General features: G+C 44.0%; 1 protein-coding gene across 1 annotated transcript in view; it reads left to right on the plus strand.

The window, feature by feature from the left end:
* Positions 1-4481: 4481 nt before the first annotated feature.
* Positions 4482-13204, plus strand: part of LOC126184483 (dynein axonemal heavy chain 5) — a 976026-nt gene continuing 967303 nt past the window's right edge. The window contains exon 1 of the mRNA XM_049926874.1: positions 4482-4571. Coding sequence (XP_049782831.1) covers positions 4482-4571 — 90 coding nt within the window. The remainder of the gene's footprint in view (positions 4572-13204) is intronic.

Below are 13204 nucleotides of genomic sequence, written 5' to 3' on the forward strand. Positions count from 1 at the left end.
GGAATGATAATCAGACCGTGTGCTGCAGTATTTGCATTGTTGGCGGTGTTACTGACACGACGTACCGTTAAGCGTCGCTATTGATACGGGGACGAAAGGTTTAAACACAAGCATCAATGCGCATACAGTTGCAGACATTCGTCATCGGTCAGAACAAGGTGAGACGAGCTTTACTCGTTAAGCTGTTTTATCAGACCAACAGAAGTGCTTCTGCACTTTGTGAGCATCGACGTATTAAACGAATGCGAAGAGCTCCTCTTTCTGCAACAGGCTTGAAGAACATGATTCACAAGTTCGAATTAACCACTGGTTTGGGAATTGCACATGAGGAAAAGCCGACGGCTAATTGTACAAAAGATTGTTGAGGAAGTTACTCTTTCCATGGCTGAGAATGCTGGACGCAGTGTGCAGTCTTCAAGCAGTGCACGAGCTGTGTCACTACAGCTGAACATTTCATGGTCCACCGTTGTTTAGCGCAGCAGTAGAGCAACCTCTATTGCGGTTCCAGGTTGTAACCTGGATGTGATGATGATGATGATGTTTGGTTTGTGGGGCGCTCAACTGCGTGGTTATCAGCGCCCGTACAATTACCCAATCTTTGCTCAGTCCAATTTCGCCACTTTCCTGGATGATGATGAAATGATGAGGACAACACAAACACCCAGTCATCTCGAGGCAGGTGAAAATCCCTGACCCCACCGGGAATCGAACCCGGGACCCCGTGCTCGGGAAGCGAGAACGCTACCGCGAGACCACGAGCGGCGGACTTGTGACCTGGAGCGTAAACATGGTACGCAATTCAAATGGCTCTGAGCACTATGGGACTTAACTTCTAAGGTCATCAGTCCCCTAGAACTTAGAACTACTTAAACCTAACTAACCTAAGGACATCACACACATGCATGCCCGAGGCGGGATTCGAACCTGCGACCGTAGCGGTCACGCGGTTCGAGACTGTAGCGCCTTTAACCGCTTGGCCACACCGGCCGGCGGTACGCAATTAACCAATGTTACCCTCTCATGTGGAAATTAAAATGTATTCCTGTCAATGGTTTATTGGTTCTTTGTCTTAACTGTGTCCTTAAAAATGTTTCCACGAAGTTTCATTGTCCTACGATATCTCGTTTGTCATCGGGGCCTTCTCGAGCAGCGAGAGTTTAATCATAACCACTTTTTACATCGAATATTTCGGAATATACAAACATTTACAGATAAGCAGGTGGTGTAGAACTATATTTGAGCAGTTTCGTCACCAGTCTTGGACCAACAACTGACGCCCTTAACAGTTTAGTATCATTCGGAAAGATTCCAGGATCCGATCACTTAACGGAAAAAGGCACACTACTAACTGTCAGCGCTCCATCTCCAACTGGTGCCTTGCAACTTCTGCAGACATTTCCACGAAAGAAAAACATGGTAACAGTTCAAAGCTCCATAGATCAAGTCACCCCTAAATGAAACAACCTCAAGTATCCATGGAAACAAATAAAGTTAGTTTCAATGACACTTCATTAAGCTTCTCTCTTCAATCAACTCTGCCTCCACAGTTGTCGTCTGACCATGCTGGACTTGTTTACTGCTACGAAGGTACGGAATCAAGTTAATTTTGGCCTCGTTGCACACGCTGGCGTACATGCTTGATAACTGTTCCCATTTGAAGACTTTGTTGGTCTTTGTCATTGCGGTTGTGGATGCAGGTTACGTTTGGGCCCTGAAGATGACATCATCTAATGTCTAAATTGGTAGCATGTGTTGAAAAGAATAAACGACGTTGGATTCCAGTACATCTGTTGGTTTTGCTATCATTATTCAAGTATTAAGCATTCGGTTCCATTTACAAAAATCGTGACTGGCTCTGTATCTCTGTTGTGTAAAGTAGAGCCGAGACGAAATATGTTCTGTCATAGTAGCTCAACCTACCTTTACGATGGACCGTGACATGTGAGCATCACTACCTAGTGTTTATACGAATTTACATCTGTGGGTGGCGGTGCTCTAAATCAAACTAAACTAATCGGTCTTCAGGCATTCTCGTTAACAGCTATAGGTCACTTCTGTTGTAGCTCACGTACAGACAGACATCTGTGATAGAGCAATTCGCAAGTAAGTTCTGCATAGTTGTGCTGCTTCTGAGATGCAACTATTCACGAAGAAAAGCATGAGACGTCATTTAGAGTAGAAGAAACAATGCTATCATTAAACTGTAGAACCGTGGAAGGTGGTATCATGATGCGATGAATATGGTACATGATGTGGCATCCAGATGGGCGAGTGTGTACTTCTAAAATACACTACTGGCCATTAAAATTGCTACACCACGAAGATGACGTGCTATAGACGCGAAATTTAACCGACAGGAAGTAGATGCTGTGATATGCAAATGATTAGCTTTTCAGAGAATTCACACAAGGTTGGCGCCGGTGGCGACACCTACAGCGTACTGACATGGGGAAAGTTTCCAACCGATTTCTCATACACAAACAGCAGTTGACCGGCGTTGCCTGGTGAAACGTTGTTGTGATGCCTCGTGTAAGGAGGAGATATGCGTACCATCACGTTTCCGACTTTGATAAAGGTCGGATTGTAGCCTATCGCGATTGCGGTTTATCGTATCACGACATTGCTGCTCGCGTTGGTCGAGATCCAATGATTGTTGGCAGAATATGGAATCGGTGGGTTCAAGAGGATAATACGGAACGCCGTGCTGGATCCCAACGGCCTCGTATCACTAGCAGTCGAGATGACAGGCATCTTATCCGCATGGCTGCAACGGATCGTGGAGTCACGTCTCGATCCCTGAGTCAACAGATGGGGACGTTTGCAAGACAACAACCATCAGCACGAACAGTTAGCAGCAGCATGCACTATCAGCTCGGGGACCACGGCTGCGGTTACCCTTGACGCTGCATCACAGACAGGAGCGCCTGCGATGGTGTACTCAACGACGAACCTGGGTTCACGAATGGCAATACGTCATTGTTTCGGATGTATCCAGGTTCTGTTTACAGCATCATAATGGTCGCATCGGTGTTTGGCGACATCGCGGTGAACGCACATTGGAAGCGTGTATTCGTCATCGCCATACTGACGGATCACCCGGCGTGATGGTATGGGGTGCCACTGGTTACACGTCTCGGTCACCTCTTGTTCGCATTGACGGCACTTTGAACAGTGGACGTTATGTTTCAGATGTGTTACGACCCGTGGCTCTACCCTTCATTCGGTCCCTGTGAAACCCTACATTTCAGCAGGATAATGCACGACCGCATGTTGCAGGTCCTGTACGGGCCTTTCTGGATACAGAAAATGTTCGACTGTTGCCCTGGCCAGCACATTCTTCAGATCTCTCACCAATTGAAAACGTCTGGTCAATGGTGGCCGAGCAACTGGCTCGTCACAATACGCCAGTCACTACTCTTGATGAACTGTGGTATCGTGTTGAAGCTGCGTGGGCAGCTGTACCTGTACACGCCATCCAAGCTCTGTTTGACTCAATGCCCAGGCGTATCAAGGCCGTTAGTACGGCCAGAGATGGTTGTTCTGGGTACTCATTTCTCAGGATCTATTCACCCAAATTGCGTGAAAATGTAATCACATGTCAGTTCCAGTATAATATATTTGTCCAATGAATACCAGTTTATCACCTGCATTTCTTCTTGGTGTAGCAATTTTAATGGGCAGTAGTGTATGTGACGAACGATATTTACGAGTATGATATTATTCTCGTCTGCACAGCATGTATATCATTCCATCGCAGTTTGAAGAAAATAACTTTCATTTTCTGTATTGTATTGCCCCCTGCCAAAACATAATCCCATCAAACAATCTAGACCATTATAGATGACAAAATTAGCAAGGAGGAGTGCTGCACACACACCATGGTAACCACGAAACAAAGAACCAAACAAAGCGGTGGGAGCATGGTTATTCATCAAAGCTGAAGATGTCATCGGATAAATAGCGGTGAGTGCTTTTTGGGACTGCTATGATGTGGACCTCTTAAATGGCGTACTCTCACAGGAGCGTACTATTGAAATCTCCTGATCATGTTACTTTCGTCTGTGAAGACGAAGGGCCGCGAGAAGCTGTCGAAGGGTTCGTTTCTGTTCCATAACAACACGCCTTTCTTGGGGCACATGCTACTTTTTGGGGCTATCAAATTTCTATTCACACTCCGCATGATCCTAACATGCAAGTGATTTCTTCCACTTTCCTCGAATGAAGAAACATTGCAGGGTGAATATGTACAGATTTTCAAGGTCGCGTAATTTCTCTTTTCTTTTTCTTTGGAACTGGTAATTAAAACTGACTCCCCCTCGTATCCAGGACATTTGAACGAAGCTGCAAAAGAAGAGAGTCAGATGTGAGAGATTAGGAAGCAACAGCTGTGATCCAGCACATGGCCTGGGATCAATGCAGCAGCGTGGTATATAAAGAGGCGCGCGGGCGTGGGGCGGTTCAGTCAGCTGTGAGCGGGAGGGATGTTCGTGTCGGGGCCGCGCTCGCACGGGGGCGAGGATGAGTCCACTGGCTCCGACGAGGAAAGCGACCACAATGAAGACCTGCTGCAGGTAAACGCTATCAACGTAGGAAACGTATTTCACCGATTGCGTCCTAGCTGTCACAGTTATTGCGTTATAAAACGTGTTCAATTTTTCACAGCCAACTGCGTGCTTCCGATATATTTTCTTCGTTAGCGAGGATCACTAGCCATAAATTTCTGTTTTATATTGTCAGTTTTTGTTGACTGAGCAAGACTGTCCGGTCTGAGGTATTACTATATCTGATCTACATGATTACTCTGCAACTCACACTTAAGTGCTTAGCAGAGGGTTCGTAAACTATCTTTCATACTATTTCTCGACGGTTCCAGTCTCGAATAGCACGTGGGAATAATAGACATATAAATCTTTCCGTAAAAGCTCTGAATTATTTTATTACGGTAGTCATGTCTTCGTATGTATGCGAAGAGCAACAAAATATTTTTGCACTTGAAGGTAAAAGTTGGCGATCGAAGCTTCGTGAAAAGATCTTGCCGCAACGAAAAAAGCGCATGTTTTAATGGTTACCACCCCATTTTGTTTAATATGCCCGTGACACTCACCTTCTATTTCGCAAAAATATAGAAACTGCTGCCCTTATTTGAACTGCAATATGCCACTTTGGTTTTAGCAGCTGAGTTAATCTAATGGTATCGATATAACTTTACACATGTAGGTAACTCTGAGAACTTGTACAACGTGCTTAAAATTTCTAGTGAAAAGGTAACTAGTTTAGGTACAGAACCTCTCCCTACAGTCAGCCAATATTTCGTCTATCAGTCAGTGGTACAAAATCTTTAGACTGTAGGGAGCACAATTATCTTGTACTAAATTGTAACATTTGTAGTAGATGCAAAAACTACGAATAAAAGGATATTTCTGCTATTGGGAGAAGACAGCACGAATACAGCAAAATTTTGTTTTAATTGTTATTTGTATAATTACTCCTGTAATAATAATAATAATAATAATAATAATAAAATCAAGATATTGTAGTATTACATAGTGATGTAACAGGACAATACATGAATGATTAACAGACTCCTTCTTCAGATTGAGTTTGTAAATAAGGCCTTGCTTTGTTATACTTCGCCGGCGCGAGTGGCCGAGCGGTTCTAGTCGCTTCAGTCTGGAACCGCGCGACCGCTACGGTCGCAGGTTCGAATCCTGCCTCGGCCATGGATGTGTGTGATGTCCTTAGGTTAGTTAGGCTTCAGTAGTTCTAACGTCTAGGGAGCTGGTGACCTCCCATAGTGCTCAGAGCCATTTTTTTTTTTGCTATACTTCAGTCTCTGTTTCACTAGTAAGACCACGTTTTATCCGCAGAGTAGTAATATTTAATTTCGTCAGTTATTCATGCTAATTTCTCCTTCTTTGAGTTTTTGCTAATCTTGATTGGCACAATTTAGCCCTTTAGTTTTTCTTTAAATCAGCTATATTATTCGCCAGTTTGGATCGTCTTTCATACCCAATTTCTCTGCATACAGTTTGGGAGAAAAGCAACAACATAGTTCCTTGACGGAATAAAATAGAGTAATTTACTTTGGAAATCGGAAGCCGATCAACCATAAGACAGCTAAAAGCCGATATCATAACTTGCTATGCTACAACACAATAATGGCCATTTTTCTGCAAAGAGAATGCAAGAAAAGTGCCAGGCTTTCCCAATGATACTCTTTTACTAAAAGTAAATACTTCCTCAGATTTTACTTTGGACAGATATTTCACCACACCACCCAAATTTGTATTCTATGCATTATGGAGGAGAGGAAGCCAAAATATATGCTTCAGAAAAAGAAGTACCTGTGCATGGCTCTACACGCGTTCCAATTCAAGTATAAGCTGTTAAATGAGTGCCTAGGAGAGCATATACGTATTATACGACTACATTTACGTATATATTTACGTACATACTCACTGTACGGTGCGAGGCCGAGCGTACCCTGTACCACTACTAGTCATTACATTTTCTTTTCCGCTTGCAAACAGAGCGAGGGAAGACGACTGTCTGTATACTTCCGCACGAGCCCTAATCTCTCTAACGTTATCTTCATGGTACTTAAACGAAATGTATGTTGGCGGCAGTAGAATCGTTCTGCAGTCAGCCTCAAATACCGAGTCTCTAAATTTTCTCAATAGTGCTCCTCGAAAAGGGCTTACCTTCGCTTCAGTCATTCGCACTTGAGTTCCCGAAGCATTTTCGTAGCACAATAAGGTATCTAACTCTGATGGAACTTTGTTAATCGGAACGAATGATATTCATTGAGTTATCTACCTTTGTTACATTAACATTGGATTCAAATATCTCTGAAAACTGTAGATACACTAAAGATAAAATCTTTCACTTTTATGAGGGGTATATAACATACCTGAATCATCTTTATTATATGTACTTTTATGTTAATTTTTTAGATGGGCTACTAGCGTAATTCTGTGCTATACATCCGGCTTGTGTTTTGTGCACGGCATTCGTAGTTCAGACATCGTTATGCGCAACCTAGACTTTGTGATTTCTACAAACACCTATTAGTGAAAATTATATGCAGAAACTGTGGCTTCTGCCATCGTCTTCACGAACACCTATAAAAATTAGGAACCAATATTTTAAAATTCTTTTGGAAAGTTAAACTTACTTATCACGTCCTCTTATTTTCGGTTCTGTAAGATATTTTTAGGGACGAAAATCACTTACAAGAAGCAAGGAAGGTCGAAATAAGATCCGACTGTTCCAGAGATGAGGAAGGTAATCTGTAATTCTCTTTAAAAGGATTCCTGTTAGCATTAGCGTGCAGGGATTTCGAAAAATCTGTCTGGCTGTCCGGACGGGTATTTGAACCGTTGTAGTCCCAAATACAACTTACAAGAGGTTGTATGCCTTCATTAATTTGTCTGTTCCATCGATGAAAATAGCACTGCAGAGTATGTATATCACAAATGAATATGTGAATATTTTCGTGGCAGTTTAAAATTATATTCCAAATCTGAATCATTCATGTCGTTGGAGTTTTGTACTCTCACATTTCGTCTTTCTCTCCGTCATTAAAGTCCAAAGATAAAAATGATTAAAGAAAAGATATAGTTACAAATGGCATTACCATTACGTAAAGAAGATTCAATGGGAACTTTTCCAATGTGTCAGCTGAAATGAAATTTTCGACAAAATCAAAGTGGACCAGAACTTGGATCTGTGCGCTTTTCGACACGTAGCTTTAAATTCTCATAATGTGCCTATTCGCAGTAGTTTACAAAGTACCAAGCGTCAAGAATTCGGAACATTTTTCGGGAAATTGGCTGCGTTGATCTATGCTGCTATGTAGCTGAATGCACAGTTACAGAACAAAGGTGCTATTTAAATTGGCTGGCAAACGTCAGAGGCGTTATCTCGTTCGATGCTTCTATTCGCTGTCGGCTTATTCCCTCAAATGCCCTGCTGCCGACGTGCTCAGTCAGATAACGACGCGATCAACGTGGAACGATCCTCTGCAGTGCCTTAAATGGATTCTTCCAACCCAGTCAGACATTATAGGTCTTTACCCACAGAATGAACAAGACAGAATTCCACGTGAAGTAATAGAAATGACTTGTTATTTGCTAAACTGCATCGGATGGGTCAGCTTTTAGTGTGTATGCCACTGACTACCCTTTCTCATACTTTGTGACTTCTTCCCGTTAACAGCACGTAGAAAACGTTACTTTTAAGAGCTGGCCATTAGTATGGACACAGTACTGCTGTCCCCGCTTTAGGCACAAATACTGTGTCTGGCATAGCCCTTCACTTGTTGTTGTTGTTGTTGTTGTTGTTGTTGTTGTCATCGTCGTCGTCGTCGTCGTTGTTGTTGTCGTTGTCGTCATTCATCTCTTCGTCTTCTAGAGTTTAACCCCCTAACACACACCGAGCGAGGTGGCGCAGTGGTTAGCACACTGGACTCGCATTCGGGAGGACGACGGTTCAATCCCGTCTCCGGCCATCCTGATTTAGGTTTTCCGTGATTTTCCTAAATCCTTTCAGGCAAATGCCGGGATGGTTCCTTTCAAAGGGCACGGCCGATTTCCTTCCCCGTCCTTCCCTAATCCGAGCTTGCGCTCCGTCTCTAATGACCTCGTTGTCGACGGGACGTTAAACACTAATCTCCTCCTCCTCCTCCTCCTAACACACACACACACACACACACACACACACTCTCTCTCTCTCTCTCTCTCTCTCTCTCTCTTTCCTCCGATACTAAATTTATGATTCCTTGATGCCGTCCGGAGTGGCCGAGCGGTTCTAGGCGCTATATTCTGGAACAGCATGACCGCTACGATCGCAGGTTCGAATCCTGCCTCGGGATGTGTGTGATGTCCTTAGGTTAGTTAGGTTTAAGTAGTTCTAAGTTCTAGGGGACTGATGATCTTAGAAGTTAAGTCCCATAGTGCTCAGAGCCATTTGAACCATTTGATTCCTTGATGTCTCAGAATTTGCCCTACCAACCCATCCCTTGTTTTAGTCCGGTGATGCGCCAAATTTCTTTCATGCAGTTACAACATGTTGTTGATTTAGAACCAGCTTTTATTTCAGTTGCAGTACCTGTGTTTTGGTGACTAGATTCGAACCGACTTGTTCATTCACAGGCTCGACCTATTGAGGCTGTACTGAAAATGCCTATTCTTAATGACAATCATCTAAACTGGCAATACATGCATCACACAGAGACAGTAGATGAATTTCACAATATACATATGCTCTCTATACAAGTCAGAAGTCAGTTTGATTCTGATTTCTATAGTGAGCAAACGTACGAGTTTATTGTGACATTTATCTACTGTCACTGTGTGATGCATGTATTGCCAATATTAGGTAGTTGACATTAAGAGTAGTCACCAGTCGGTTCGAAAATAGTCGCCAGTGTATATGCCCTGCAACTGTGACATATTAACAGTAAACTCGTCATCAAATCTCTTTTCTCCCCAGTTCCATTTAGTACCTCCTCATTCGTTATGATCCGCTCATCTAATCTTCAGCAGTCTTCTGTAGCATCACACTGCAAAAGTTTATTTCCTCTTCTTGTCTGAGTCTGAAATGCTTATCGTCGACGTTTCACTTCCATAAAAGGCTATACTCTAGGCAAATGTCTTCAGAAGAGACCTCCTAACACTCAAATTTATATTCTGTGTTGACAAATTTCTCATTTTCAAAAATGCATTCCTTGTCATGGCCCGTCTACATTTCGTGTGCTTTTTATTCGGCCATCATCAGTTATTCTACTGCAAAAATAGCCTAACTCGTCTACTACTTTTTCCTGAGCAACGACTGATTTAATTCAACTACATTCCATTTTCCTCGTTTTTCTTTTTTTGATGTTCATCTTATATCCTCCTTTCAAGACAGTGCCCATTCCATTCAACTGCTCTTTCCTTTGCGTACTGTGACAGGATTACGTAGTCGTCGGCAAACTTCTGTTACTTCTCCCTGAACTTTAATTCTCTTTCCAGATGTTTCTTTGGGTTCCTTTACTGCTTGCTTAGTGTACAGACTGAATAATCTGAATAATCGGGGATAAGCTACAACTCTGTCTCATTTGCTATTAAACTACTGCCTCCCTTTCATGCCCCTCGACCCTTATAACTGCTGTCTGGTTTCTGTACAAGTTACAAATAATCTTTCGCTCCTTGTATTTTATCACTGCTCCAGTGAGAATATCAAAGAGTGTATTCCAGTCATTATTATCAAAAGCTTACTTTAAGACTACAAATACACTCCTGGAAATTGAAATAAGAACACCGTGAATTCATTGTCCCAGAAGAGGAAACTTTATTGACACATTCCTGGGGTCAGATACATCACATGATCACACTGACAGAACCACAGGCACATAGACACAGGCAACAGAGCATGCACAATGTCGGCACTAGTACAGTGTATATCCACCTTTCGCAGCAATGCAGGCTGCTATTCTCCCATGGAGACGATCGTAGAGATGCTGGATGTAGTCCTGTGGAACGGCTTGCCATGCCATTTCCACCTGACGCCTCAGTTGGACCAGCGTTCGTGCTGGAAGTGCAGACCGCGTGAGACGACGCTTCATCCAGTCCCAAACATGCTCAATGGGGGACAGATCCGGAGATCTTGCTGGCCAGGGTAGTTGACTTACACCTTCTAGAGCACGTTGGGTGGCACGGGATACATGCGGACGTGCATTGTCCTGTTGGAACAGCAAGTTCCCTTGCCGGTCTAGGAATGGTAGAACGATGGGTTCGATGACGGTTTGGATGTACCGTGCACTATTCAGTGTCCCCTCGACGATCACCAGTGGTGTACGGCCAGTGTAGGAGATCGCTCCCCACACCATGATGCCGGGTGTTGGCCCTGTGTGCCTCGGTCGTATGCAGTCCTGATTGTGGCGCTCACCTGCACGGCGCCAAACACGCATACGACCATCATTGGCACCAAGGCAGAAGCGACTCTCATCGCTGAAGACGACACGTCTCCATTCGTCCCTCCATTCACGCCTGTCGCGACACCACTGGAGGCGGGCTGCACGATGTTGGGGCGTGAGCGGAAGACGGCCTAACGGTGTGCGGGACCGTAGCCCAGCTTCATGGAGACGGTTGCGAATGGTCCTCGCCGATACCCCAGGAGCAACAGTGTCCCTAATTTGCTGGGAAGTGGCGGTGCGGTCCCCTACGGCACTGCGTAGGATCCTACGGTCTTGGCGTGCATCCGTGCGTCGCTGCGGTCCGGTCCCAGGTCGACGGGCACGTGCACCTTCCGCCGACCACTGGCGACAACATCGATGTACTGTGGAGACCTCACGCCCCATGTGTTGAGCAATTCGGCGGTACGTCCACCCGGCCTCCCGCATGCCCACTATACGCCCTCGCTCAAAGTCCGTCAACTGCACATACGGTTCACGTCCACGCTGTCGCGGCATGCTACCAGTGTTACAGACTGTGATGGAGCTCCGTATGCCACGGCAAACTGGCTGACACTGACGGCGGCGGCGCACAAATGCTGCGTAGCTAGCGCCATTCGACGGCCAACACCGCGGTTCCTGGTGTGTCCGCTGTGCCGTGCGTGTGATCATTGCTTGTACAGCCCTCTCGCAGCGTCCGGAGCAAGTATGGTGGGTCTGACACACCAGTGTCAATGTGTTCTTTTTTCCATTTCCAGGAGTGTACATTAAATTTAGGTCTGCTTTTCCTTAACCTATGTTCTAAGGGAAATCGCAGGGTCAGTATTGCTTCGCGTGTTCCTACATTTCCCAGGAAAGCAAACCGATTCTGCTCGAGGTCGTCTTCTTCGTCTATCATTCTTAATAATACCTAAATTTTTACCCTTAATATGCTGAAAACACTGAGAAACCATACTCGGGTCAGTGGTTTTTCCGAGCACCAACGCGAAGAGTCAGCTATTTTGCTAGTTTTGTCTACTACTACCTTTTGTGGCAGAACGTAGTTTTAAGCCTTGTGCTCTTCTTACGAGAAGCATTTTGTGACTATCATGATAGTGTCATATTATTAGAATTTTTAACAATAATTACATAATTAATAACAATTCATTCTTTTTTGGTACAAAAATCACCAGCACAATTGCATTATGGTACCATTGCACCTATATCAAGAACGAAGGACAGACAGCCTTGGATTGCAGGCAATCGTCATTCATTTTCCTAATGTGGAATTAAGGCGTTAATGACAGCTTGTCCATGTGGTACGACATATATTGAGCACACAAAACGCACAGTGGAAGAGTGCTGCTCTTGCCTTCTGAAACCCAGAAAAATATGCTATACCTGTACACTGCATCTCCACCGGCCATTCAGTGGCATACGTCAAAAGAATACTCCTGGTAACAGCAGCACCCATTTCCATTATGTTTATAAAGAGTCGTCGCCGCGACACACGTGACTGCAGACCTTGTTAACCTAGATAGCATATGTCAATTGGATTACGTATCGAACAGAATCATTTCTATTATTTCATTGTAGCATGGTCGATAAAGTATGGCCACGGCGTGTAGCAGCCTATCAGGAGACGAGTTTCACAATTTTAAGGACGATGAACCTGCCAATGCTGCTGTGAATTGCTGATAGTCTTATTATCATATTCTCGACTCAAGCACAAAATTTAAAAAGGGCACAAACGTTAGTATGTTAAGAGTAGACATAGGATGCCTATGTCACAGTAGACTAAAATTACTAATTATCCGAACGTGGGGACAAAATTCCACAACCATTATGCATTCATTCAAGACCTCCTTCTCTTCATCTCCAAACATTCCACATCCTTTACAAGGATATTGAAACTGCCTTTCCCTTCCAGACAGTGAAGTTTTCCTGAAAACAGCGATCAACAGCACTTCACAAACACCAATGAGTAAGTATTCATTACGAAAGGAAATCGTCAAGACCCACATCCTGTTTCATACTGGTATTAGGCTATGTTTGAAATAATCATCGAAGTGCCGCGAAAGCAACTGTGATTCAGTACTGGCATTCAGTCCATGACAACAGTTTTACATCACCTCGGTTCCAAGAGTTCCGGAACCTGTACAGAAAATGGTAATAGAGATCAATATAAAGATCACTTCCGCCCTTTTCATTGCTCATGAAAACCATGCATTGCATGTTGCACCACCATACAGAGAGACTTTCAGAGGCAGTGGTCCACATTGCAGCACACAC

The sequence above is a fragment of the Schistocerca cancellata genome, chromosome 4 (genome assembly GCF_023864275.1).
Source record: "Schistocerca cancellata isolate TAMUIC-IGC-003103 chromosome 4, iqSchCanc2.1, whole genome shotgun sequence".
NCBI classification, from domain to species: domain Eukaryota; kingdom Metazoa; phylum Arthropoda; class Insecta; order Orthoptera; family Acrididae; genus Schistocerca; species Schistocerca cancellata.